Genomic DNA, 25,075 nt, shown 5'->3' with positions numbered 1-25,075 from the left:
GCTCAAAGACACATGTCATCTGCCAACCATATAACAATTTCATAGTCGCAAGGAGTTGGGAGATTGGACTAGATCAAGACGGGAGAAAACAAAAGAAGAAAGGGTATATATAATCTCATGCTTCAAACCTCAACTTTCTTGCGACGAACAAAGAGACGGGAGAAGCCACTCGGATCTTTGCCTCTGCTGCCGGATAAGGAGGGTCGCCGACCAGCAGGAGGCTCCGGCGGACCGGTGCTTCTGAGAAAGCTGGCTAATGCACTGGTTTCGGTCTGCTTCTCAGGCACGGTGGACAACCCGTACCCAGCATGAATTGCTCCTCCGTTGCGCTCCATGCCAACCTTGACAGTATAATTCGACTGTCCCGTCAAGTAACCTTCCTGTTGTTGACGCAGCGAAGATTTCGAGGATTTCCCGGAAAGGGATTTGTCAAAGGAAGTATTTCGAAGAAGCCGTGCCTTCATGGCTGAGGCACTTCCAAGTCCTGTGGAAGTACTTTTGGATGTAGGCATATTCAAGGCCAGAGGCTGGGGTTCAGTCTCTGGCGGAGGAACATTACGCAGGAAATCTATCAGGCTTTCTTCCTCCCGTTTAGGCTTCGACGGTTCTAGAAGCTCGTCAAGATATTCGTCGTCGTCCGAGTCATCAATGGCATAAGGATCCCGCACCCGACGTTGCTTCCGTGCTGGTTGAGGATCGGTAGAGTCTCTACTGCTGGCCAGATTGGCCGCATTGACTGAGCCCCCTTGTGCAGTTGAACTGTTGGCGGATTCGAGAAGGGCCGTACGAGAACCGACGGAAGTAAGAGACCGAGTAGCCATTGAGCCTCCTTGTGTGCTAGCAACAGAAGGAGCGCCTTGTCTCAATTCGTCCATGTCCATGGACGAGGCAACTGTGCGCGGGACCTGGTGAGCTCCGATATTCGACGGTCCTTCCCGAAGAAATTCAATTAACTCGGCTGTCTCATGTCCTCGTGGCGCCACAGCTGAACGGGCTTCCAGACGTGGAGCACCGCTGCGGGGGGACTTCCTGTCTCTCTGCTCGGGAGCTACGCTAGGTATCTGAATGGGTATATGTTTCGCCCTCTCGGACGACATAGACTTCGATACCCTTGGAAAGTCGGTCGCTTCCCTAGAGGATGATTTGGATGTCCTTGGCCTAGGTGTTTCGCTTCCAGGAGGGCCGGTATTCTTAAGAAAATCGGCCAAATCCGCGGTTGGTGATCGCTGAGGCTGCCATCTGGGGGAGTCCAAGTTCTTTCAATCGTCAGCTATGGGGTTCTGCAAAAGAGGGTTTTCAGTCTGAACAAACCTCTATATCCCTCATGTTCTTGGGTGTCAGGGTATAATGGATCGTCTCCTCGCTCTGGATCAATTCATCCAATCCCGATTTATCATCATATACTGAGTCATGGGTGACAGCGGATGCTCTACTGGTTTCTGAAGAGCTGCGCACAAGGAACGTAGCGGAGTCGGTTTGGCGACTAATAAGGCCCTTGAGCTTGCTCGAAACCTGCGATGTAGTTGATCCGGCAGTGACTGGACGCTTCTCCCGATGGCTGCCGAAACTGTCGGACCGGCGTGATTTTGTGTAAGTAGACGAGGCTACCGAGGTTGAGGGGCGTGATACCCGTTGAACGGCTGCACGCTCAGTCCCAGAACTGCCAGGGGTAGCTAATCCCGGACTCGTTGCCCCGAAAGACTGCTGGCCTGCAGTGTTCAAGGACAAGGGAACGGGCACGGGCCGAGTCCGCGCACGTTCAGGAAGAATTGCCTCTCCGGCTGGAGAAACCGGTTCGGTGACCTCTTTTCTAGAGGATTGGGCTGTCACCGGTGCCAATCTTGAGGGTTTGCCGTCCGCGGTAGAATCAGACGCCCTGGCAGGAGGGGCTTGCACGGCGGATAAGTCCTCATCAGGGGTCTTGGAGACGTCAGAGGAGCCGGCGGGGCGGGATGGCTTGGCGCTTCCCCCTTGCGTCTGCGGTTCATGGTCAACGACAGTCACAGCCCGCGGCGCTTTTTCTTCCGCTGGCGATGCAGGGGTATCCTCAGAAGCATCCTTATTGGTAACCCGTTTAGGTCGCTGCAATGCGGCCAGCTTTGGCTTTTCGCATAATCCATGTCCTTCGATAACCTCGGAAACCAACTCTTGCTCATCGCTCAAGGATGCCGTGGATGTGCCAGTACTACTGGTTTGACTTGTGGCGGCATCCACTGATGCCGCCGACGGTGAGGATGCCGTGGCCGCATCCTGCACAACAGCGTAGCAGGTCTGTTCACCGGATGAACAGCCTGTTTCAAACTGCTTGACTTGTGGAGTCACCGTAATTTCCTGTGAGACTGATCCGTTTGGTGCCGCTGGTTCGTCATCCTCATCGTGCTCATACATCGTCTCTAAGCGCTTCTGTTCTTCGGCTGTGGTAGGGGAATTTGCCTGCGGAGCCGGAGCATCTTTTGGAATATCATCTTCGGGGTACGGGCTGCTGGGTAGTGACCGCGATCGAACGTGACGGACAAGTCTGGCACCATGTGCGGTGAGAGGAGTAACCGGGGAGTTCCCTGTGGAAGGAGATTTTGGAGATGCCAGGGTGAGTACCATGAGGCTATGAGGTCGCACTTTGTGAGCTACCACAGCTTGCATGGTCCGAATCTCATGTATTTCATGCACTTCGCTGCCATCCAAGTCAGCCACATATCCCGGGATCTCAATCTCTTCGACATCGTGCTCGCTCATTGGCAGAGCGACAGATGCTGGATCAAGCTCCTTGCTGTGCTCAACGCCCGGTGACACGGGCAGACAGGGTGGGCATTCATCAACAGTAACGATGCTGCTTTTTCTGCTGCCTGCAGAGGGTGCAGTCAATCTGCGACGCTGAAAGGACTCCCTTGAAACCGTCCGAGATAAGCTACGTGTTCGAACACGTCTTCGCCAGGTTCGCCATAGCCTTCCTAGGGTCGGATTCAAAGCTAGTTTTTCCATGTCGAGTTCCTCCACGACCAGCCTATCCATACTGCCTCGCTCTGCGCCAGATTCGGTCACTTCGTCATGATTGTCGCTAAGTTTCAAAGATAACCGGGACCGCGCAGTTTCACCTGCAATGATGAGGGCCTGTTCCCCAATGTGCTCGATGATAGACGTTAGAAAGATCGCGGCGGCCGGAGTGATGTTGCCCACGTGGCTGTCGAATCTCGGCGGAATCCCATCGTCAGACTCGATCAGCCGGTCTTGCGCAATGTACTCATCTTCATCGTCTTCCTCCATGTCGCCCAACCTCGTGTACACCATGCATCGAAGCCGAGTCAATTTCCAGGACCGGACCAGGTCAAAATCATTGGCGGAGGTCTGCCCGCCGCAAAATTCAGATTGTTCATCTTCTTCGCCGCCCATGTACTCATGCAGTTCATCATCCGCAGCAGAGACGACTTCTTTCGCGAGTCGAGGTTTGAGGACGTCGGCTATCGCCGGTCGAATGCATGCCAATTGGGTCGACTTGGCGGTTGCCAGAATGTTGTAGAGAAGGTGGTCGAGAAACCCGTTCAAAGCCGAAAGAGCCTCTGGGGTGACAAGAGCGCTCGCATTCGCACCATTGTCTTCTTCGCTAGTCACAAAGTCCGCAGTATTAAACTCCTGGTCGGCGGTGATGATTTGAGCCGCTGCAGATGATGCGATGAACGAGGGCGGAGGGTTCACTGGTGGTGGAGAGAGAAGGTGGATGCGTGAGAGCTGGGAGTCGCTGGACATGCTAGTACTGCGCGAGCGCGACAGTGTCCTTGCCAGCTCGGGGAATTCGGGCCCTTTGTTATGCTGCATGGTTCTTTATATTGATCGCAGGCAGTTAATGGCGGCCTTCCGCGGTTCCAGTGTAGAAGGTGTGTCTCTTTGAAGAGATATACGAAAATACAGAACGGAGTCGCTAGATCATTCTGGAAGAGCCAAATATAATTAGTATCTCGTCAGCCTTGTAGACAGAAAATGTTGCTGTGCGCACTGCCTGCTTGTTAGGGGGGCTCATATTCTTGCGGCTGCGAACACATGATGGGTACGCAAATAGTACTGCAAACGGGAGTGTTGGAGATGGGACAATGGACCAAAAAACCTACCCGTCAGCTGTTAAAATGAGTAGCTATTCATTTATTCATTCCAGCGAGTTGACAGTGGTCGGATACTTAGAAGCGAAAGGAAGGAAACCGTGTAGACCTGATAAAGAGAGTATGCGAAAGAATGGACTGGCTGAGCTCGGAGGAGGGAACGGAAAGAGAGCTAGAAGGAAGAGGGAATAAGAATCTGGAGTTGCACCTGGGACTGGCGAAACTTTGAATTCAGGAGGTCTTCCGAACTTTGGTAACTACAGAACACTAGTTAGTTCAAACGGGTATGACTCGCCCGGACTATCACTAGGTACCTGGTTTTGAGATGTGCTAATTGCTCGATGCTTCGTAGGTAGTCAGGACACGGAGGTAAAGATGCAAATCAGGAGAGGTGGAGACTGTCTTTCTACCATTGAGGTTTGACGATTGGGATCAAGAGTGGGAGTGGAGAACAGTAGTAGTAGAAAGACGACGGGAAGGAAATAACAAATGTTTATCCTTATAATAGGCATTCAGGGACATTATTAGTGATGGATGCTGAATGGCAAATGTCTAGACTACAACAAAGTTCGTGGCTCTAACGCCAGAAGTATCACAATATGGCAATCGCCTGTAAGTAGTTTTGATGAGGTTACATTTCTATAAGCCAGTGTAGATACTCTCTTCAGTCCTCCTACGTCTGCAGCACGACCAACATGCCCACGAGTTGGATACAGTTTCACTCAACACAAGGGACTGATCCTGAGATCGACACCGGCTGTTGCCACTTTGTACATTCATTGTCTATCAGTCCATTTAGAGTAGGACCTCCAGAGGTACATAGCAAATTATGAATTCGCAGTCATGGTAGCACTACACTCCGGAGCAGTACTGGAAATTGAGAAGCAGCCAGATTTGCATGGTATTTGTCACTTCACTATTCCAGTTAGCAGTGCTACAGGCAAGAGATATGGAATATCCAGGTGGATGACTCCTAAGGTAGCAGTCCTAAGTACTACGGAAAGGACGACTAAAATGGGGGCGAATTCAAGAAGACGAAAGCGCAGTGGATCAGAAACAGCCCCACCATCTAAGCGTCCCGATTCCAGGGTCAGGGGAAGAAACCGAATTTGGCTGGAAAAGGAGAAGAAGACCGACATCCCTGCAAGTATTTTCTAAGCACTCCATCGGATCAGGCTCAAACGGATTTTATTTGCTTTTTCTCTTTCAGACTCGCTTTCACGGCATTTCCACCATGACAAAAATCAAATCAAAGTAACAGTCTAGTCTGAATGGTAGGTAGTCGGTTCCGTAGACACTCCGTAATATCATCCGCTGAAAACTCTTTTTTCAGACTATTAGACAACGGTGATGGGGATGGTCCACCAGTTGCAGCAAATAGCAATCCATCGTTTTCCTGGCTCTCTGCATTTTCCATAGATCGCATGTCAAACTGAAGATCCTCTTAGTCCCATTCCTTCTAAGATCAACTTCTACTATGGTACACTTGTCTTGACTCCCACAAGGCAAGCAGTTACACAGAGATGGGTCAGCAACTTCCCATTGTCTTATCTTTGCATAATTGTATCACCAACTCACATCTGGGATGACATAATAGCCGTAATCATGCTTCACTCTTGTCGCAGTAGAAGAAAATTCACTCAGCGTAAGCCACACGTGGTCTTCACAACGCCTTCAAGCCTTGCTCTGGAGGAATACAGACTGTGGATCAGCGATGTCGCCTCTTAACCAATGGATCTATCCACGAGTCAGACACAGTGTCAATAACGGCCTATCGGTTTGCCCAGATGGAATTGTATTCGACTTGCGACTTAGCCGGAAAGCTTATGAACCATGGTTGCAGCCGAGTGTTAATAGATAGTTCAGCTGATACACTATGTAAATGGCTCATCGAGATCGGAGAGCATACCATATTGATGGTGCATTCGGCCCATTTTATTGGCACGTTTTCCTCCGATACAGTTGTTATCCTGGGCGAGGTGGCATTTAGTAGTGGGACTGTTTAACTGCTAATGATGGATCTACTCGCTTATCTGAGACTCTTCACTCTTCACTGCCTCGCAGAACATGGATAATTGGTCTAATTCACCAAGGAGGGATACGTAATCATTTCGGGGTCTTCAGCTGCCAAGCATGTGTTAGGGCTGACCGGCTGAGCGACTGCGTAGGATCCAGCAAACCGAGCCATTGGAGTTCGGTACTCGCTCTGCTAACCTTTTGATACTGGCGTAGATGACTGGACCGACAGCCTGCGGGATCTAGGTTGCACAGTGACTTGATCGCATACGACCTTATACGGATTTGCAGACTGATTACTGCTATAGCAGCCATCCATGCAACTTACTAATATTACGGAGTAGACTTTAAGTCCTATAAAATAGGTCTTGGAAAGGCACGGACTGGAAGTGTGGCACTTGAGTGTGCCCAGAAACCCAGAAAAAAAAAGGATATGGTAAGACTGGGAGTCGAACCCAGGCCTCTTGCGAGAGTGCATGACAAATCTAGTTTTCTAGAGAAAGCTAACCAGCTTGAGTGCACCACCTTAACCACTCGGTCATCTTACCATTTTGGGTGGATGTTGGCGCAACTTTTGAACTCATTAACGATTGTAAAGAAAGGTGGGCAAAGGCAATTTTGATAAAGGAGCCGAGAGGACCCTTAGAAGTTCGTAATAATAAGGTAATTCTAACGTTGCTGATAATTAATGCTTAGGTACGTCGAGAAAATGATTGCCTGACTTAGCACTAAGTTTAAACAGTGCTCTCGGATACGGAGAACTTTACATTTACTGCAGACACAACATGAGAATAGGTAGCAAGATGTGGCGTTATTCAGCATAGTAATGGTAAGATGACCGAGTGGTTAAGGTGGTGCACTCAAGCTGGTTAGCTTTCTCTAGAAAACTAGATTTGTCATGCACTCTCGCAAGAGGCCTGGGTTCGACTCCCAGTCTTACCATATTCTTTTTATCATTTTTCTATTCAATATTGAATGAATGCCTTAGTCTTTGTCCTCAATAGGGAGTATGGCATTCTGCTGTCTTACAATGATACTAGTCAGCATCGTCTCGGGCTCGCAGCGGGGAGCTGAAAGTCTAGGTATCAATGGGTCCGCCGTTGGTATCGGTATACGACCAGCAAGATTACTTCCCAGATATCACTACTCATAATTTGAGCGAATGCATGAGACGCAAAACACTCTCATTCCAACACTACTTGAGACTGAACCACGCGAGCGCCCTTCAAACCTCCTTGGACTGAATTGGAATCAGCTTTGAGTCACCAAGCTCGGAGTGTTTCACTGTGTTTGGTCACATGTGTCAACAGTCACTATCAATGTGTCTGGGTTGATCCATGTAAGTTGCGTCATGGAACATCCTGGCTTCATGAGATGGTAGACAGTAGAGCTATGAGACTAAACGTATAGTTCCTAGTTAACCGCCTGTCTGACAAGAGAGCCGGTCTTCGAGGCTGCATTGCATGGTGTCAGAAGCAGGCCTCTCTAGAATTTGAAATTGGCCCTAAGCATACACAACAATCAAGCTACAGGGAGTCAGAAATGGAAGTAAGCAGGGCAAATGATATTCGAGTACCCGAAATGATGTGAACTTTTATGTACATAACTTCATAACGTTGTTGAATGCATATAGCCATTGTTTTCATTTTTCAAACATCGTAGAAGAGCTTCCGGTCCACGAACTCCTGTTCAGTGTGATGTATACGAGGCCCAATTCTGAAGGGCATAAGCAACGCCGCCAGCGAAAAAGCTTAGCTCATCCTGGCCGATTTCGACATCATTTCCTCCCAGTCTCTCGGAAAGAAGATGTTCAATCTTATCCAGTAGCTTGTTATCGAGTCCTTCAGGCGCCTCGGTCTGTTGCCGGGCTTCCCTTCGCTCAGTGAGAGTGGCCAGTTCGTCAAGCTCCTCCTGAACAATAATGTTGCGGAATGTACCCAGGACGTGGTTCAGTACATTATCGAGGTACACCCCTTGCGCGTTATCAGACTCCATGTATGGAGATTGCGCATGTCCCTTTCTGATATCATCAATTCTTTCGCGGAGACGCGCTTTGTATCCGGGGTCGGCAATTCCGTTGATGCCGTTGATGTAGGCAATGAATAGTCTCTTATCCAAGTCGACAATGTCACTCGGGTGTTCCTCTGGCCATTGTTTGATCGAATCACTGAGTTCATCATGTTCGGGCATTTTGTCACTCGAATCAAACTCGGCGACTTGTTCGCCCTGCAGGCGAAGAGTGCCAGATGCCCTCGCCATTTCCATTAATTCATGGCAGGTTAATTCGGTTCGCGGTGTCTCGGCCTCTTCTTCCTCATGCTCTGGCGCCTCAATATAACGCACATTGGTGTCGAAACGCACCACGGATTCAAACGAAATGAATGAACCGTCCACTGATTCACCATCGTCATCGCAGTTTTCCGAGATGGCATCGGAGACATCCGAGGCCTCGTCCCATGTGGAAACCGCATACATTTCGTCGTCATGTTCATCAGACACAGAAGCGTAGTCGTAGTCAGAATCGTCTGTTCCATAGCCAGACTCAGGTTCCTCATCTTCCTCAATATCAGAATACGGCCTCTTCAAAATGGGCTTCAATAGCGAGTGTAAAGAATCCTGGCGGGCTGGCGTAAAGGAGGCTAGCGACGTGCCAGCAGTGATAGGATTGGTCGGACTGATGGAGAGCTCGTCCGAGGCATAGCAACTGTCCTGGGAAACAGATATTTCGAGGTTGGAGAAAGTCGACGAGAGGGACTCCCAGGACTTCTTATTCAATGTGTGCGTGCTCATCTTGATGAGCTGAATAGCCTTTAACTTCTTGGAGGCAGAATCACAGTGTGACTGAAATATTGCGCTCCTTGTCTCAATGAGATAGGAGTTCGCAAATTGGATATGGGTGCAAGGAGAGGAGTTCGTAGTATAGTGATCTCGAGGTGTGGCTTCGAGGGCCTCCGAAGAATCGGTGGGAGTCCATGGCGAAGCTCGTGTGTGAATGTAGTTATTCACCTAAGGGAGGCAGACGAGGACCCCCTCAGCTGGAATAAACTTGAGACCCATTTCAGAAGCACCTGATGATATTGAAGTTTTGTTTGACCAGTCGAGCAATATAATGGTTATTAGAGCATGCAATTGTGATCGACTGATTTCGGTTTAATCAAAATTTTTGCTTTGTTTCCTTGTCTGTCTTGCAAAAGAAATCTGGTTCTGATAGTCTCGTTGGTGTAAGACATATAGGCTGTCGAATAATGAAGAGAAATTATTTTGAAGGCGCGAGGTTGCAGTTATGTGATGTTTGGGAGCACAACGCGTTGCGTACTGCTAGAACTTGGGGCCCGTGTATCTCAATTGCGATAATAACGGGTTGGATCTGCTTCTACAGCAGTTGCGATCAGTTCGAGTCCTTGATGATACCAAGTCGTCCTTGTGAAGTCATACCCACTTTGCGTGGGATGTTCTGGCAACAGCGGGGGTTCGAGGGGTAACAGTCGAAAGTTGGTGACGGCTTTCGTACGAAAAAATCTCAGACACAGAGAGACATCGACGCTTCACATCGAGTCAAAGAAAATGCGATGGACTATCCAAGGAAGTTCAGCACAATATACAGTGCCTTGGTGAAGGGGAAGAAAGAGGTCAACTGCGCGGCGGCTGCGAGGAGTCAGATTTCCGTCATCGGCACCTGACCTCCTGTTGCCTCCCAATGCAATCAGCCGGAGGCTTCCTAGAATTGGCTTAGCGGCTGCCTTTCCTGACCAGAACCGGAGTGAATTTCCTCCGGTATTAAGAAGGGATGAGTTCTATGATTCTCTGCGAAGCCACTCGGCTTGTATGATGATGGGTGTCTTTGTGAAATTGTGCCGGACCCGAGATATCATCAAGGATTTTATTGAACACACTAATCTCTGCCGCTGACGAGGCTTGAAAATGCTGATGGTAACTGAATGATACTAGAGCTGACGACCCAATCTTCATACCGTAATAAGTCACAGCAGATTGTCACAATGAGCTCGAAATTTTTCCCTCTACTAAGCCTGCACATCTGAAGGTGTTTCTTTGTGATTATGAAACCGTGCTCTATTGCCCTCTCTTTGAGGTCTTACGCTAAACCACAATTCAAACAGTGGTTTACGTCTTGTTAACACCAAGTTACTACCACTAGCCATGGAATTCTTTCTTGTGGCTTGCTGTTGTTACTACTTATCGACCCGAGAAGATGATCCCCCTTGCCAGAACCTAATTTTTCTAAGCACTGGCAGGACATTCAGCGACGCGTTCAGACAGATCTTGTCTAGTCTTGACAAGGCGAAAACAAGGCCCACACTTGCTATTCTTGGTTTCTGAGCCTTTGTCCTATCTTTAGCCCTGGCTCCTTCGAGCTTGATGGACTGAAGAATCCCTAGGCGCAAGATTGGCTCCCCGAAGCCTGAACATCATGTGTGTCCTTGTAGCAGGGAGCTTCCAGTTACCACATGGCTATGGGACACAGAGACGTCTTTGGAGAACAAAGAAACTGGCTGGGGATGAACACCCTAACTCTGGGTACGAGATTCCTTCTACGGGTCATACTTACCGGGCTTGCCAACCACATGAGTTGCTTTTCCGCAGAGAACAAAGAACAGATCACACCATGACACAGTTGGTTCGTGCCTCCTAAAGGTTGATTCTCATTGAGTACCTTTCTAAATAATTCCAAATCGCTTCGTACAGGGCAAAATCTGCAAGCCATGACGACCTAAGGCAAGAATTAGTTCTTTCCTCTCCTGGTGGATATCCGTTACGTGTATAGAGCAGGATAATTTTAGAAAATTTGGCATGAGGGCAATCGCGCAGGCCTTTCTCATAGGTCATGCCTCGAGACTGACTGCTGCTAGAACTGTGTGTGTGCCTGAACCTCAAGAGCCAGGCTGTTTCTTTGCATTGTTGTTGTGGGCGGGCATTCTTCCCAGCCCTCGCATTCCAGACACACATTCGCAACGAGCTTATCGACGGCTGTGCCGTTGAAGGGAGCGAATCATTGCTAACCAACAGCTCCACTGAAACATCAACCATTAAGCAGGATCCAAAGGAGTCAAAGGAGAAGACCAGGGCATTGTGGCCCTGTGCTGGCTAGTGTGGTGTTTGTGATGCGTGCTGACGGTGTAGGAAGACCGTATGACGCTTACACTTTGAACGCTGTGGATTGACCAAATCGACGCTGATAATGGCATTTCGCCATCCTGGGTACTCTTCTCTGGTTCCTTACGGATCATACCGCTCAAGCTAACGGATTTCCCATGATCGTCTCCCGTCCCATGGACCGCTATCGAGCAGCTGTCATAAGCTCTCCCCAAGGTGATGAGCTTTACCTGGCTGCTGAGGACCACACATTCCTCTTCTGTTGATTCTTCCTCTTTCTGGTTCTGGTATAGGGAGGGTTGCATTCCAGCGGGTGGCCAACGACAACCCAGTCCACTTTTGCCCAGAGAGTGGATAAGGGTAGGATATTCGCATCAGCCACTTGCTTTTCCCACGCCTTCTAATTGGTACGGGCATCTGGGGCACTCTCTTGAATCATTCGCATCACCCACCGGGGGATCAGGTGGGCCATATCGAGGCCCTCTCCGACTCCTCCATGTACATTCCTCTCCCATCTTTAGAGCAGAAGGAATGTACGTAGAATCCTCGAGGCTGGCAGCCATCGCGACAATTCAAATAGGGCCGTCTGTCTGTTGTTTGTTTGCTTTGTCTTCTTTGCATCTTCTGCAGCGTTTTCTTTGATTGTCAATCTATCAAACTATTCCTACATTGCATTCCACCATAGCCAACCTGCTTTGCATTGCATCGACGGAACACCGGATCGACACCCGAACTCTCTTCGAGCCATACTTTGTTCCCGCGGTCTCCTTGCCAATCATATCTGATCCGCCTGGCACCCGTTAACCGGTCTCTGACACTTCTCAGCTCTTTGCCGCAAACGGAAAGACAGAGCAGCCCAAGATGTTCGCTCAACCATTCGATCATGCCTTCAACGATTTGTTCAGTCAGTACGTCGACATGGACTCATCGATGGTTGATGGCAACAAAGACGTTTCAATTCCAAGCGACTTTGACCAAATCTTCTCCCTTGACTCGTTGTCAAGCGATTGTGGCGATCATTCACCCCCAGTCCCCACCAAACCCACCCATCATTCACCACAACCGTGGGCCACAGACTTATGGTCTCTGCCGCAAGATGCAGCCTCATCTGCAGGCCAAGGCAGCTTTACTTTTCAGGACACTGTGCATCCCTCAGCTGTCTCAGACCTAAGCTTCCACCTTGAAGCTCTTCCTACTTCACATCCTGCCCCTGCAGTTACCTGCAAAGCATCTTCCCGATCACCGTCCACTCCCCCGGCAACTCCCCGCCATAAAGCCACCAAAAGTGCTCTGGTCACTCCGAAATCTATCCGTCGTCACCGAGATTCCCATGAGCGTAAACTGCTGCGCAAGCAGAGCTTCTCCCCGAGCTTAATGCGCCCTTCCCAGCTGCAGGCAGGCAGAATGATGTATCCCGAAGCATGGGCTCAGCGATTTCAGAACTTCAGTCTTCATAACTCGGACGAGCACTTGCCGCTGTCGCCCCCTCCATCTGATATCCTTGTGCAGCATGAGAACATCCCTGCGGACAATGTTGTCACCCATATGAACCATTCTACCGAGGGCTTGTCGAGAAATCCTACAGAGATGCCTTCGCATTACGAGACTGGCATCTTTAACCAGTCACCAGCAATCTCTATGCCATCACCGTCAGCCAGGTTGCTGGCGCAGCAGCAGCAGCAGCATAACTATTTAAGTCAATCGAATAATTCCACAATGGCCACATCGAGCCCCCCTTCAGGCGACGACATATTTTCCTCTCCACATTCCTCCGATCCTCAATCCTTGTCCTCTTGGCATTCCGACTCCCTTGGTGGCCCTGCACTCCCTTTCACGCCTGAGCTCCAAGCCCACGATGGTCAAGCGTGGTGGCCATCCATGCCCTCTCGAGTACCGCGACAACCTTCATATCAGCACGTGGTGTCCTCTCCGGCTCCACAAAGGTCAATTCAAAGCAACAACCAGCATGATCTAATGCAGGGGGGATTGATGATCCAATTTGATTCCTCATTCGATGGGTCTACCTCGGCAGACCCATCATTCTCGTCTGTCGTGACTTCAGCCCCTATGCCCCAGGAGAATCAAAATACATACAGCCACATTCCCGTCACTCCTCAAAAGTATATGAACTTGTCCGCCTATGCGACTCCTCCTGTTCAACATGCGTCACGATCACCATCTTTGTCTCCAAGAGGCCGCGGCTCACCAACACAAGGATCACCCTTGCGTAACGGAGCCAACACAAAGACTAGTCCTCACCGCCGCGGCTACCACGGCAGGAAGTTGTCTTCTCAGTCAATGAACACACCTAAGCCCGTCAAAGGGCCAAACTCGTCGAGTCCCCGATCGGGATCCAACAAGTCGCTGACAGTGTCGTTTGTCAACTTCACTCCAAACGACAGCAAGAAAATTCTTACTGGAGTCGCTCCGAGTGGGAGTTCCAAGACTAAAGCAAGACGCGAGCAAGAGGCCCGCGATCGACGCCGCAAGCTCAGCGAGGCTGCCATCAATGCAGTACGAAAAGCTGGCGGAGATGTGGAAGCACTCGAGGCTGTCCTCTGCTAAATCCTGCTCATGTATACCTAATATCTTGTTCACATTGTGTTTTTTCGCTCTATACCTGTTTGATTTTATTGCAATGGTCGTTTGGGCGTTTTGATTTTCATTGGGTTTCAGGCGGAGGTGACTTACAAAAAAGGTGCTTAGATCACCACGGCTTTTTGATACACATATACCTAATCATGGAATACATTATCCTAATGTTCCTTAAGTCTATTACTTTGCTCTTGAAGATTATGACTAGCTGTCCGGTTTACCTAAGGATTACTTGCTCAACTATTGAACAGGTTTCATCACACAGGCTGACGTTGTAAAGATTCCCGTTAGGGTTATGCCTGTCAGATGTACAACGGGCTTTGTCCCCGGCTCTCTTCAGAAGGATGTTGCATTCAGTACAATCATATAGTTTATATGGAAGAAGATGGTGTTAGAGAGATGTCGTATATTGTACAGGGCATGTGTATTCCACAAAGAGTTGTGATGAGATATATAGGTATGCAAAGATCCCCTCAAATGTCCTAAACGATGTGCAGTAGAACGCCAGGTTGCCAACTGAATCTAAACAGAAGCAGAGAAATTTGCCTCGAACAGCTTTTCTGAGGAAAGGGATGTAGAAGTGTATAATGAAATCGATTTAGTATTTGCCTAGTCACCTCCGCGAAGAAGACGGTGTCCAGGACTCGGGCTGCCAGTTCTCACTATCGCTCGTTCGAGCTTTAGCCCACGGATCCTCTTTCGCTGTCGGTGTCACATCGGGTGTTGGTGTTGGTGTTGGCGTCGTCGTTCCCGCTGCTTTTGTAGCCTCAGCGCCAGAAACTGCGTTATGCGTCTTGGGACCCTCGCCGACCGCTCCCATCGGTGGATTCAATGTCGCATCGCTCGTTCTGGTCGCGGGCCCTGGCTGCTGTGTCTGCGGCTTGTCGAGGTAGGAGGGCTTGCTTGCCCAGCGCATATCGGCTAATTGGGCGAGTTGCTTGATTTGGATCTGGCGGAGGACATCCTGCTGCTGTTCTTCAAGCGAGGGAGGGTCGGCGCGGACGTATCGAAGCCATTGGTGCCACTGGGCTGTAAAAGACTTTCCGTTAGCTTACCTAGACAAGTTCACAATTTCACTGCCATTGTTTTAGATGTTTCAGGACACTCACGAGTCACTTGCACGTCCGCATAGTGGGTTTTGGAGTTGTACTTGACGATCCGCCGGTATCGCCCGGCATTCAGTGAGTCTTTGAATTCCCAGTATGTGTTTCCGGACAAGTCGGTGCCTGCAATCAGATGTCAGAGGACCTGGAGGCAACGTAGTAACAGACAGTTAGTGCTGGGGATGCCTACCGACAAGGAAGGATCTTCGCCACGGCAATCGAAGGCTTTTCCACTTGAACCACAAGCTGTTCACTGGACTCATTAGGACCCAGGTGAGATGGAACTATTGATGGCAGCCTAGAACAAACACCGATTAAGGCGCGATGAAAACGTGGCTTGCTGAGTTGCGACGTAGAAGGAGGCTATCGATAATATTATTGAGGGCGCAGAAAAACGTCATCGGGCAGTGCTCGTAATCGTATTTTACTTACAATAGGCGTAATTTGTTTGGCCGACAACCACATTCCATTCCATAGATCAGCGTCAACTATCTTCTTCTCGGCGGTTCTTCTTTTCACCATCGCTTCTGTCCTTGTAGAGTCTCTTTCCATCTTCAACTCCTTATACATAGGTTCTCCGTTCATCATTTCTCAATACCCCCCTTAACCAAGCTTCTTCTAGAACCTCTTTTCCCCCTATTACGCTACCCCTTGAAGCCCACATAGATCCGCGGTTCTTCCCACCGTTCCTGTCGGGCAGCATAAACAGGGGTTGACATCCCTCGATCTGTCCGATCCTGATTCCTCGAGTCTTCAGTGGAGTTTCTGTATGAACGCAAAGTCACATTGATTTCTATTCGGCCCCGGTATGGCATCAGTTACATCATTAGATAAGGACCTGCGCAGTTTGCGCTTGTCCCGCTATACCCCGCAGGCTGCCGCAGAGGTCCGCGCATGGATTGAAGAGACGCTTCATGAGAAACTCCCAGCAGGGGATCTCCTGGATGCGCTTAAAGATGGAGTCGCGCTTTGCAGGCAAGTATCTCCAAGCAGAAACACTGCAAATAAGTACTAATTGGATGGACTTTTCAGGCTCGTCAACCTAGCCGTTTCCCCCGGCGTCAAGTATAAGCAGTCATCTATGCCGTTCGTACAGATGGAAAACATCTCGCATTTCCTACGCGCATGTCAAATACCTCCTCTGAGCCTACCGCCCCACGATGTCTTTTTGACTGTCGATCTCTACGAATCAAAGGACCCGGCGCAGGTCCTGCAGTGCCTGATGGCCTTCAGTAGGAGGGCTAATGCTCTTCAACCCAGCAAATTTCCCCGGGCAATTGGTGTTCAGAGCAAAGGAGGCGCCGTGAGTCCTCATTTGACCGGCTCGAGTCAATCGGCCAATACTCCTCTACGATCTCGGGGACTCAGCAACGTCAGCAACAATTCTGGGACATCTAGCCCCGCCAAGTCGCCGGCTGTGAGCAGCTGGAGCAAGAAGTCAGACGAGCAGGTGACAATGCCGGCCTGGAATATCCATCAATATGGGTACATGGGCGGTGCCAGTCAGGGCAACCAAGGAGTGGCCTTTGGCGCTCGTCGACAGATCACGACACCTTCGCCGTTTGTTCCAAGCTTGGAAGAGAAGGAAAAGCGCAGGCGGGAGGAAGAGGAGCGCCAGCGTATCGAGAGAGAAGAGGCTGAACGCATCCGCCGTCAAGAGCGGGAGGCGGAGGAAGAGCGCGCCAAGGCGGAAGAGGAACGCAGGTGGGCAGAAGAGACCGCTCGTCTGAAGGAGGTGGAGCGGCGTCGGCTGGAGGAGGAGCGTCGACAGTGGGATGAGGAACAGCGAAAGTGGGAAGAAGAGGAACGGAAGCTCCAACAGGAGGAGAAGGAGGCAGAGGAGAGACTGAACAAAGCAAGACAGCGTCAGCGGGAGGCAGGTGATGTCCGTCTGACAGGGCAATTTCTCAGTCAATATCAAGCCGGCCTTACTGGCGAGTCCAGGGAAAGTCAGCGCATCAAGGAATTGGAGCGGGAGCTGGAACTCGCCCAGGAACGGGAGCGCCAGTATCAGCGTGAGCGTCAGGAGCTGAAGGAGAAAGAAACGGGCAAGCCGCAATCGCAGAGTCCGCGTCCTGTGCCTGTTCCTCCGAAGCCCAGCTACAGCCTCTCGTCTCTCGAGCAAGAACGACGAATGCTGCGTACCGAATGGCAGAAGCATCAAGCCCACGATGAAACCGCCGAGTCCGAGCCCAGCAATGCGCCGCCTCCGATGCCGCCCCGACCCCTTCCGGAACCGACTACATCGCAATCAGCGGCCGCATCGCCTCGGCCGCTCCCCGACCCTGCCGCTTATGCCAACAAGTCCCAGGGCCAGGAGAGCCGTGTCGACCGCTTCCTCGCATCTAACCGGCCACCTGTCGCCCCTAAGCCCTCGACTCACCGCCCACAGGACTACACCACCACCGCAGAGGTCGACGAAGAAAATAACCGCCGAGTAGCTGCGCAGCAGAAGACAAAAGCAGGTGGATGGGCCTCCAAGTCCCTACTGGAGCGGGAAATGGAGCGCGAGCGTGAGCGCCAGCGTGAGTGGGAAGAGAGTCAGAAGCAGACGCGCGAGGCAGCCGCAAAGGGTCTGAAAGATCCTAACGTTGGCATCGGGCCGGGCCAGGGCGCCTGGGATGTGCACCAGTACGGTTTCATGGGCGGTGATAACCAGAACCGAGGCGGACCCGGACTGGGCGTAGGAGGAGCAAGGCGGCAGATCATTGGGCCGCGCCCGCCGCCATAGATGGCTGGCCAAATTTACCTTGTTATACTGCACTACTTGGCGTTGCTGTTGTCTTCAACCTCGATTTGCTCCGATCATTTGTACATAGGCAATTTAACATTAGATACCATGTTTAGGTGAATCAATTGACATCAAAACTAGACACTGCCGATGCGACGCAGGGGTATCATGAAATAGAGACATTAAAGATATAGAAACAGCGTGCCAATCATGGGAACTTACTTCGCAGAAGCACCCTTCCGCGAAAGAACCTCATCCACCAGAAACATCAACCGCTCACCACTCTCCAGCAGCCAACACCACTCGATATCCTCCGTCTTGCGACTACTCTGGTTCTTCCTCGTTTCCACCTGGACCTTCTCCGCCCGGGCCATGATCCCATCCTGCACCGCAGCCTTCAGCTCCGGCGTGACAGTCAGCATATCACTATCCGCCAGGAGCACCAGAAGCGACTCCAGCGCGATGGACATCTTGGCATTATCGACGATGCTCGGCGTGCTAGCCGCAAAGGGCAGGAAACATTCCTCCAGCTTCGCCTGGTTCAGATACTCCTCGTCTGTGTCCGGGGCTGCGTTCTCGCGCATCCGGAACAGCAGGAACTCGCAGAGGGTGGTCTGCGCGGCGGCGGAGAAATGCGGGAGGACGAAGGGGCTCACGAACGCTTGGTAGATGGGGAGGGGCAGGTGGCGGATATTTTCGACGAAGAGGTGGTAGAGTTCCTCGAGGGTGGTGAAGGAGGCCGGGAGGTCCTCGGAGACGGCGGAGAGGAGGTGCAGGAGGCGTTGGCGGAGGGCGAGGGATGGGAAGCCGCCGAGGAGGGAGACGCCGCCGTGCACCTGGACGGTGCTGGGCGAGTCGGCGGAGACTGCGTCGGCGGTTGGGGTGTCTTTTGGGGGGGCGCCTCGTCTGCTGCGCTTGGATTGACGTGTTGTACGTCTGGCCGGGGCTGGCGCCGCGGGGTCTGTTGCTTCGGACCCGTCCTCGTCCTCGTCTTTGGACAGGTAGTCGCCGAACTGGTCCTCGTCGATGTTGACTTCGCCTTCGCGCTTTTTGATATTATTGCTCTCGCGCTTGAGCGTTTTCAGTTCGTTGTGGAACACCTCGCGGAATTCGTTGACGGAGGCCGAGCCGCCATCTGCGAAGATGGCTCGTAGGATTCTTCGATTTCGCCCATACGGCGTGCTCCCGCCGGCGATGTACCGAAAAATCAAGCTTCTCTCGAGCACTTCGCGACGGGCTTCGTCATCCGCAACACCCATGCACTGCCTCTTCCGCTCGTTCCAGTCGTCCTCGAGAACCTCGCACATGAAGTGCAGCCAGATCTGCCATCGCGCCCACCGTTCCGGATGTAGAACAGAGCAGTTGAACGCCCACCCTACGGCATGCCAGAAGTCTTCAGCGCGAGACCAGAGAGATGCCGATTGGCACATGTCGATGTGCAGTGTCCTCGCGTCGTCGTTCGAGATATTGCCATTCGCGTTCTCGTCGTCCTCTACGCGCCGCCGCCTTCCCTGCCGCGAGGACTCGAAGTGATTGAACGCAAACGCCGCTGTGAATCTGGCAGAAATCGGTCCGACAAGCGTGTTGGTGAGCCGGAGCAGCCGCAGCGCTGCGTTCGGTGCCTCTTCCTCCTCTGCTGTCTTGGCTCGGCTTGTGGTGGATGGGTGGACGAGAAACGTGGCTGCGACTGCAAGGTACTGCGGGGAGGGGACGTAGACGGGTCCTGAGGCAATAGCACCAGGCGACAGTATGTTCAGTAGAAGATTGAGTGCTTGTGTGTCTGGTACGGCTCTTTGTCAGTGGGTGGCATCGATGATATGTGAGCGGGCAAACCAACATAGCTTTTCTTCGAGGAATATGCCACAATGTTGGACAAGTTCGTAAGGAATCGCCTTGGTCGGGCGATATAGGGGCAGAGACGCCCCTTCCTCTGTGGCCATAGCTATCGTCATCGGCGTTGATCTTTGCTGACCTGGTGAGTGTCTAGGTGGGTGACAGTGAGCGCATAATTTGGTTATAGATTAGGCGCGTGAACGCGAACCCGCGACGCTTATCGGAGGGGTTCCATATACGGTCTGCTATGAAAGCGGCGGCCGATATTCTATATTCTGATGTACGCAAACATCGTATTTGCCAATGCGACCGGCTCCTTCGTCATATACCGATGGTTACAGTGAAGCAGGGAAATGCGAATCGTCAATTTCTTGTACTGAGGGTTCTCTTGCTATATCGAACAAAGAATCCTCCGGCCTGTCATCAAATCAAGGTGCTGTAGTGTAGTGGTTATCATGCGACGTTGTGGCTCCCCACAGCTCCGTCTCGACCTGGGTTCGATTCCCAGCAGCGCCAACCACTGGCGTCTGGCTTGATTTGTTCATTTTTTTGCCGTGTCCTTTTGCATCGCCTTCCTCATTCCATTTATTTTTCTACTCTTTCCTGTTCCTTGATGCATTCTCTATAGTTAACAGTTATAGTTCACCTCACTAACATAGTGGCATGGGTGGCCGCGTCGTTGACCGCGGACTTCTGTCCGCACCGCAAAAATATATATTTAACCGACATGAAAGGACAGCGGAAATGGTGCTCCGCTCCATCAACGCGATACATGGGACATAGATAACAATATATTCTCCAAGCTCGTAATATCATAGAGTATCATATCATCTTGGCCACGTACAGAGACCATACATCGCCGGCGTTTTAGACATCTGAATCGCTGTCTCGGACGCAACATCTCCCGGATCGGATCACCATACGAACATTGAGCTGACCGAGGCTTGGCTGGGTTCACTTTCTCCGTGTCTAGGAATTAGCGTCAGGCTATTCGGCGTAGCCCAACAGTTGCAGAAACACGCGCAGCCATATGGAAGGGCCACTATGGTATAGACTCGGAGACGTCTGGATGTACAAGCAGTGCGGCGATATGCCCAGGTAGTCTATATAAGCTAAAACCGACACATTCTAACACCCGTACGTATAATGGAGGCCTGGACTGGTCGAACTCAGCAAGCAAATGGCGGTTCACCAGTCAAGCGTTGGCTAAGCATGAGATGAGGCTAATAATGGACTCGTAGGTATGTAAAACACGGCTTTATTGCAGTACAAGGAACAACTGCTCCTTGCCGCACTCTAATTCGGCTCACACCGATTCATATATCAAGTATTCTTTATTGAATTACCCCCAACCCCCAGTCACACCACGAACATGCAGCAGATAAGGAAGTTGTTGTAAGCGTAGTTGAAAAGCTGGAGAGAGAAGTCGATCCCGTAGACGGTGCTGTCCAATAGAATAATATAGCAAGCAATGGGGTGCTCGTAAAAGACAAGGAAAAGGAAACACTGAGACGCCAAGTGGTAGTGTAAGCAAGGAGATACTATGTCGACTCATCCGATAAGTCGGAAAAGAGACCTATCCGCAGACGGTGTGACTATGGACCAGATTAGCGATGACTGCGCGATCAAGTCGGAGGGGACATACAAATGGTAATTTTGGAATGACAACACCCAGAGTGGCCAGGAAATTGATAGTGAAGTATGTCAAGTCGTAGTGCGTGTAATGTGTGCTAAGCAGGAAGAGACAGATGGGGACACAAAGGAGGAACTTCTTTGTTGGCGTGTACTGGTCCCCGTTGTCAATTTGCTCCCACATGTTGAGGTTGTCGTATGCTCCAGCGTTGAACTCGAATGGAATACCCCGCACCCAGTGAAACATGATGAAGGAGCCGAACATATAGCTGATATTTGTGAGGGTCCATGATGTCTCCTGCGAGACGCCAGGAATGATGTCGTAGAAGATCTTCAAGGCGATGATGAGAACGAAATGGATTGTCCAGGCACCTGCAATTGACGAGCTCGAGTCAGCTGTTTGCCCATACCAAGCTGCGTTCCTCCAAATCACATAGACTCGCTCGTATCACAATATGTAGCTCACGTACCCTTGGCATTGACCCAGTTAGCATTGAGGTTCGGCAGGGCAGCCTGATCACTGGTATGCTCGATGGATTCCGGCGGCTCCTGGTAGATGATACTGCTCGATCTCCTCCTCCGACCAGCCTTGGATTGAGACATATTGGAGTCCGGAGACAACCGGCGCGAACCAGTGTCAACTCCCGGAGGGAAGGAGATGGCACGGGGAACGAGTAGGGAAGACACTTTGGCGGTGTTTCGTCAGGATGTACGGAGCAAGGTCGAAGAGGTTGCCAGAGATAAGCCGGGAGGTGCAGAAAAAGCAAGACCAGGAAGCACCAATGAACGCAGGCCTTCTCTTTTTCTTCCTGAAGAATCTTACTCCTTTCCAATGAGAATGGAGACTCTCGCAGAACTTCCGACCGCAAGATCTTAGAGGACCGGCAGTATGATGGGTCACAGGAGTCAGCAGACAACAACTGCACCGTTGGCAAATACAAGACTTGGAGACTGGTCAAAAGCAAAGAGAAAGGATACAATGAATGGCGATACTATGATAGACCAAAGAACTAAAAGGAAATTCGAGCAGTGAGTGACAAGAAAACCTTGGGAGAGGGTCGACGTGTAGCTGGAAGTCGAGGGGCAAAAAGAAGAGAAGGTCGGCGGAAGGAAGAAAGATTGGAGATTCACAAGGAGAAGCAGAAGATGGTGAAGAAGAGATAGAACAAGGTCAACCAACTAGTGCAGAGGCCAGACCTCGGGAACTCATCAATTGCTTCTATATTGGATGTGTTCTAGACTGCTCCGTCGATAAACTACAAAATAAACATGTTCGTCAATCTGGATTGTTATTTTTATCTCCCCCTGGCTATACATATGGGAATTGAGGCCACACTATCTCCTAGTCCTCCGTACGCCGTCCGGAGCTGTTATCTCCAAACCGTTAGCTATATTCAATTGCAGCTCCATATTAATACTGAATCAATGCACAGTGGATAACATCACAACAGCAGGCCAACAATGGTTTCCAAGATAGATTCCAGTCCTTCATTGTCATCCTCACGCTCACCGTAGACCATCAGAGGCGACAAATGACGTTCCTGGTCTCTATCGGCTACCGTAAAATTTCTCGATCGGAAACAACCCAAGAATGCACAATGTCCACCCATCTCTTAATTACCTTTACCACTCGGGCGACTTCCTGAACCCTCGCAGGCGCCCAAACCCTCGATGAGGCATCATGACGGGATCTTCCGATAATGAAAATGACTCACGAACTGCCTCTGTTGGTGTCCAGCGTAGCCGCTTGAACGACTCGAACGACTCGACCGACTCGTCGCGCCCCAACTCGTCGGATCCAAACCCGAATCCTCGAAAAAGGCAACGGAGAAATGGCAAATCTGCGGTGCCGGACGTGCGAGACTTCGTCCCTCAAGGCGCTACTTTCACCGCAGCATCGCTAGAGGTAGATCCGGACAGCGCGTCCAGCTCTGGTTTTGACTCGTCCGACGACGATAGCGACGGCAAATCCACTACGTCCGATGCAGAGAAACAGAATACCGCGCGGACGAATCCTCAGGCACCTGCCATTAACTGGAACAAGACGAGCAAGAGTGGCATCAGAACGTCGCTATCCAGGCGAGCGGACAGGACGGGCGAGAACAAACAGGCTTCTTCTCAGTTCAAGGCCGTCAACGACAAATTCTGGCGCAGTCGCAGTGCTTCTGTGTCTAGCGACGGTGGCGATCAGGATGTTACGTTGGTTGAAAACGAGGGTGACATGGAGGAAGGGGAGCTTGACGAGGAGACATCAGCAGAGTCAAGTGACATTGATCAATCTGGAGATTCGGATGACTCCGTTTCTCTGGATTCCGAGGCTGATGACTCTATATTGCTGAATATTGGCGATCAGAATGATCAAATAGATGGCTTGTCTGCTGAAGTAAAACCTGTTTCGGTGAATGGTATCGCCGCAGGCGACCGATCGACAACATCGAAGGAAGAATCACATCGTCTCTTTTCCCAAAAGTACTCGGTCGCACCGACAATACTTGCGGATCTCGATCGAAATGATATGGAGATACAGGCTAGGTGCTTGTTCTATGACCGCGAAATCAATGACATCAACCTTCAACTGCCAATATCGTGCACTGAGTGCTTAAAAGAGGGACATCTTGCAGCAGTGTGTCCTTCCAAAGAGGTATGTTCTCGAAACATTCGACTGAGTGTCAGATATATACCCCCCATGACACACACAGTCTACTGCAATCTATCAAATGCGATTACTGACTACCTATAGTGCGTACATTGTGGCGCCTGGAACCAGCACCAAAGCATATTCTGTCCATCCTGGCGGAGATGTCAACGATGTCGAGAACGCGGTCACGATGAAGAACAATGCTCCTCGCTTCTCAAAGGCTCCGCATCCGAGATACCTTGCGATCTCTGTGGATCATCTAGCCACCTGGAATTCCAGTGCGATATGATGTGGAAGATCCCACGGCAGGAACTGCCCTCGGGGCCCGTGCTAGTCTCAATCTCATGCTCTCACTGCACCAGCAACCGCCACCTTGTCGGCGACTGCCCGTCCCTCTCACGATCGATGGTCTCCTCATCATTCACCCTCCGAGGCATCGACCCCCACATGGTGACCAACATCAACTCCGTAACCAGCGGCAGGCAAGGCGGACCAGCCCCCCGAAGAGGCCAGAGCGGCATGCAAATCCGGGGCCGCGCCGACCGGCCCTCGGCATCCTCAGACAGCGAGGACATGATGCCCAGGGCAGGCCGCCAACCCGGCGGTCGGAACGCGACCGCGAACGCCAACCGGCCCAACATCCGAATCGGCAGCGGGATAGGGAGAGGCAAGAATCTTGCGCCCGCTGGCCCTCGCGCCTCGGACCGGGATACCCGCCAGACGTACCGAGACCGTCAGGACTATGGGGGCTACAATTCCCGCCAGCGCTCCCTGTCTCCCAACGCGCGCTCGAGCCGGGGTAGAGCCAATGATCGCCGGCAGCCGCCGCCTCGCTCGCCTCCTCGGAATCGACCGGAGCCGTCCCGTCGGACAAGAGGCGGAGGAAACGGCGGGGGTCGAGACGGTCGAGGCGGACGGGGTGGTGGGAACAAAAGAGGTGGTGCCAGCGGAACTTCTAACGGAGATGGCTATCGTCCGATGCCGAGTGCTGCGAAAAAGAACTGGGACAGATACAGACTGTGATGAAATGGACAGTGTAACGATACCCATGAAACTGCAGGGGCCTTGCTACCTTACCAAAGTCTGTGAGTGACTCAACCTTGCCAGATGACCTTGTATATTGCATGCGGCTATTGTTGGTGTATTAAGGGCAATGGCGTTATATGGGTTTACCACTTTTTATTCGAGTCTTGACTTGGGGGCTTTGTTAGATAGCATTATTCCATCATGTCCCAATTCGGGCACCATGACCGTGACCATGTTTTCATGAGTCTATATCCATAAGGGCATTAAGAATACGCCTTTGCATCCCATTCGCGGACTGTAT

The 25,075-nt window shown here is 51.2% G+C and overlaps 8 protein-coding genes and 3 non-coding genes across 11 annotated transcripts; 5 read left to right on the top strand and 6 right to left on the bottom strand.

Annotated features, from left to right (window-relative positions):
* Window positions 1-122: 122 nt before the first annotated feature.
* NFIA_103160 (uncharacterized protein) lies at window positions 123-3,810 on the bottom strand (the record flags this gene model as incomplete). The annotated part of the gene is made up of 2 exons (XM_001266724.1): window positions 123-1,256; window positions 1,312-3,810. 2 exons carry the CDS (start codon window positions 3,808-3,810, stop codon window positions 123-125), a joined length of 3,633 nt encoding a protein of 1,210 aa, XP_001266725.1.
* A 2,728-nt stretch (window positions 3,811-6,538) lies between these two features.
* Window positions 6,539-6,652, bottom strand: NFIA_103150. The gene has a single exon. It is a non-coding gene; the product is annotated as a tRNA-Leu (tRNA).
* A 280-nt stretch (window positions 6,653-6,932) lies between these two features.
* NFIA_103140 lies at window positions 6,933-7,046 on the top strand. Its single transcript has one exon. It is a non-coding gene; the product is annotated as a tRNA-Leu (tRNA).
* A 747-nt stretch (window positions 7,047-7,793) lies between these two features.
* NFIA_103130 (uncharacterized protein) lies at window positions 7,794-8,894 on the bottom strand (the record flags this gene model as incomplete). Its single annotated transcript, XM_001266723.1, has 1 exon — window positions 7,794-8,894. One exon carries the CDS (start codon window positions 8,892-8,894, stop codon window positions 7,794-7,796), a length of 1,101 nt encoding a protein of 366 aa, XP_001266724.1.
* Window positions 8,895-12,134: 3,240 nt separating this feature from the next.
* wetA (developmental regulatory protein WetA) lies at window positions 12,135-13,781 on the top strand (the record flags this gene model as incomplete). Its single annotated transcript, XM_001266722.1, has 1 exon — window positions 12,135-13,781. The coding sequence occupies one exon, from the start codon at window positions 12,135-12,137 to the stop codon at window positions 13,779-13,781; it is 1,647 nt and encodes a 548-aa protein (XP_001266723.1).
* A 643-nt stretch (window positions 13,782-14,424) lies between these two features.
* Window positions 14,425-15,502, bottom strand: NFIA_103110 (uncharacterized protein; the record flags this gene model as incomplete). Its single annotated transcript, XM_001266721.1, has 4 exons — window positions 14,425-14,840; window positions 14,921-15,037; window positions 15,105-15,198; window positions 15,347-15,502. The coding sequence occupies 4 exons, from the start codon at window positions 15,500-15,502 to the stop codon at window positions 14,425-14,427; spliced, it is 783 nt and encodes a 260-aa protein (XP_001266722.1).
* A 220-nt stretch (window positions 15,503-15,722) lies between these two features.
* Window positions 15,723-17,645, top strand: NFIA_103100 (calponin homology domain protein; the record flags this gene model as incomplete). Its single annotated transcript, XM_001266720.1, has 2 exons — window positions 15,723-15,922; window positions 15,947-17,645. The coding sequence occupies 2 exons, from the start codon at window positions 15,723-15,725 to the stop codon at window positions 17,643-17,645; spliced, it is 1,899 nt and encodes a 632-aa protein (XP_001266721.1).
* Window positions 17,646-17,863: 218 nt separating this feature from the next.
* Window positions 17,864-19,585, bottom strand: NFIA_103090 (uncharacterized protein; the record flags this gene model as incomplete). The annotated part of the gene is made up of 2 exons (XM_001266719.1): window positions 17,864-19,425; window positions 19,483-19,585. The coding sequence occupies 2 exons, from the start codon at window positions 19,583-19,585 to the stop codon at window positions 17,864-17,866; spliced, it is 1,665 nt and encodes a 554-aa protein (XP_001266720.1).
* Window positions 19,586-19,910: 325 nt separating this feature from the next.
* NFIA_103080 lies at window positions 19,911-19,994 on the top strand. The gene has a single exon. It is a non-coding gene; the product is annotated as a tRNA-His (tRNA).
* A 1,025-nt stretch (window positions 19,995-21,019) lies between these two features.
* NFIA_103070 (ORMDL family protein) lies at window positions 21,020-21,713 on the bottom strand (the record flags this gene model as incomplete). Its single annotated transcript, XM_001266718.1, has 3 exons — window positions 21,020-21,073; window positions 21,124-21,482; window positions 21,581-21,713. The coding sequence occupies 3 exons, from the start codon at window positions 21,711-21,713 to the stop codon at window positions 21,020-21,022; spliced, it is 546 nt and encodes a 181-aa protein (XP_001266719.1).
* Window positions 21,714-22,791: 1,078 nt separating this feature from the next.
* NFIA_103060 (zinc knuckle domain protein) lies at window positions 22,792-24,771 on the top strand (the record flags this gene model as incomplete). Its single annotated transcript, XM_001266717.1, has 2 exons — window positions 22,792-23,751; window positions 23,851-24,771. The coding sequence occupies 2 exons, from the start codon at window positions 22,792-22,794 to the stop codon at window positions 24,769-24,771; spliced, it is 1,881 nt and encodes a 626-aa protein (XP_001266718.1).
* Window positions 24,772-25,075: the final 304 nt, after the last annotated feature.

Source organism: Aspergillus fischeri, genomic scaffold, assembly GCF_000149645.3.
Source record: "Aspergillus fischeri NRRL 181 1099437636245 genomic scaffold, whole genome shotgun sequence".
NCBI classification, from domain to species: domain Eukaryota; kingdom Fungi; phylum Ascomycota; class Eurotiomycetes; order Eurotiales; family Aspergillaceae; genus Aspergillus; species Aspergillus fischeri.
This window is presented reverse-complemented; position numbering and strand designations above follow the sequence as displayed.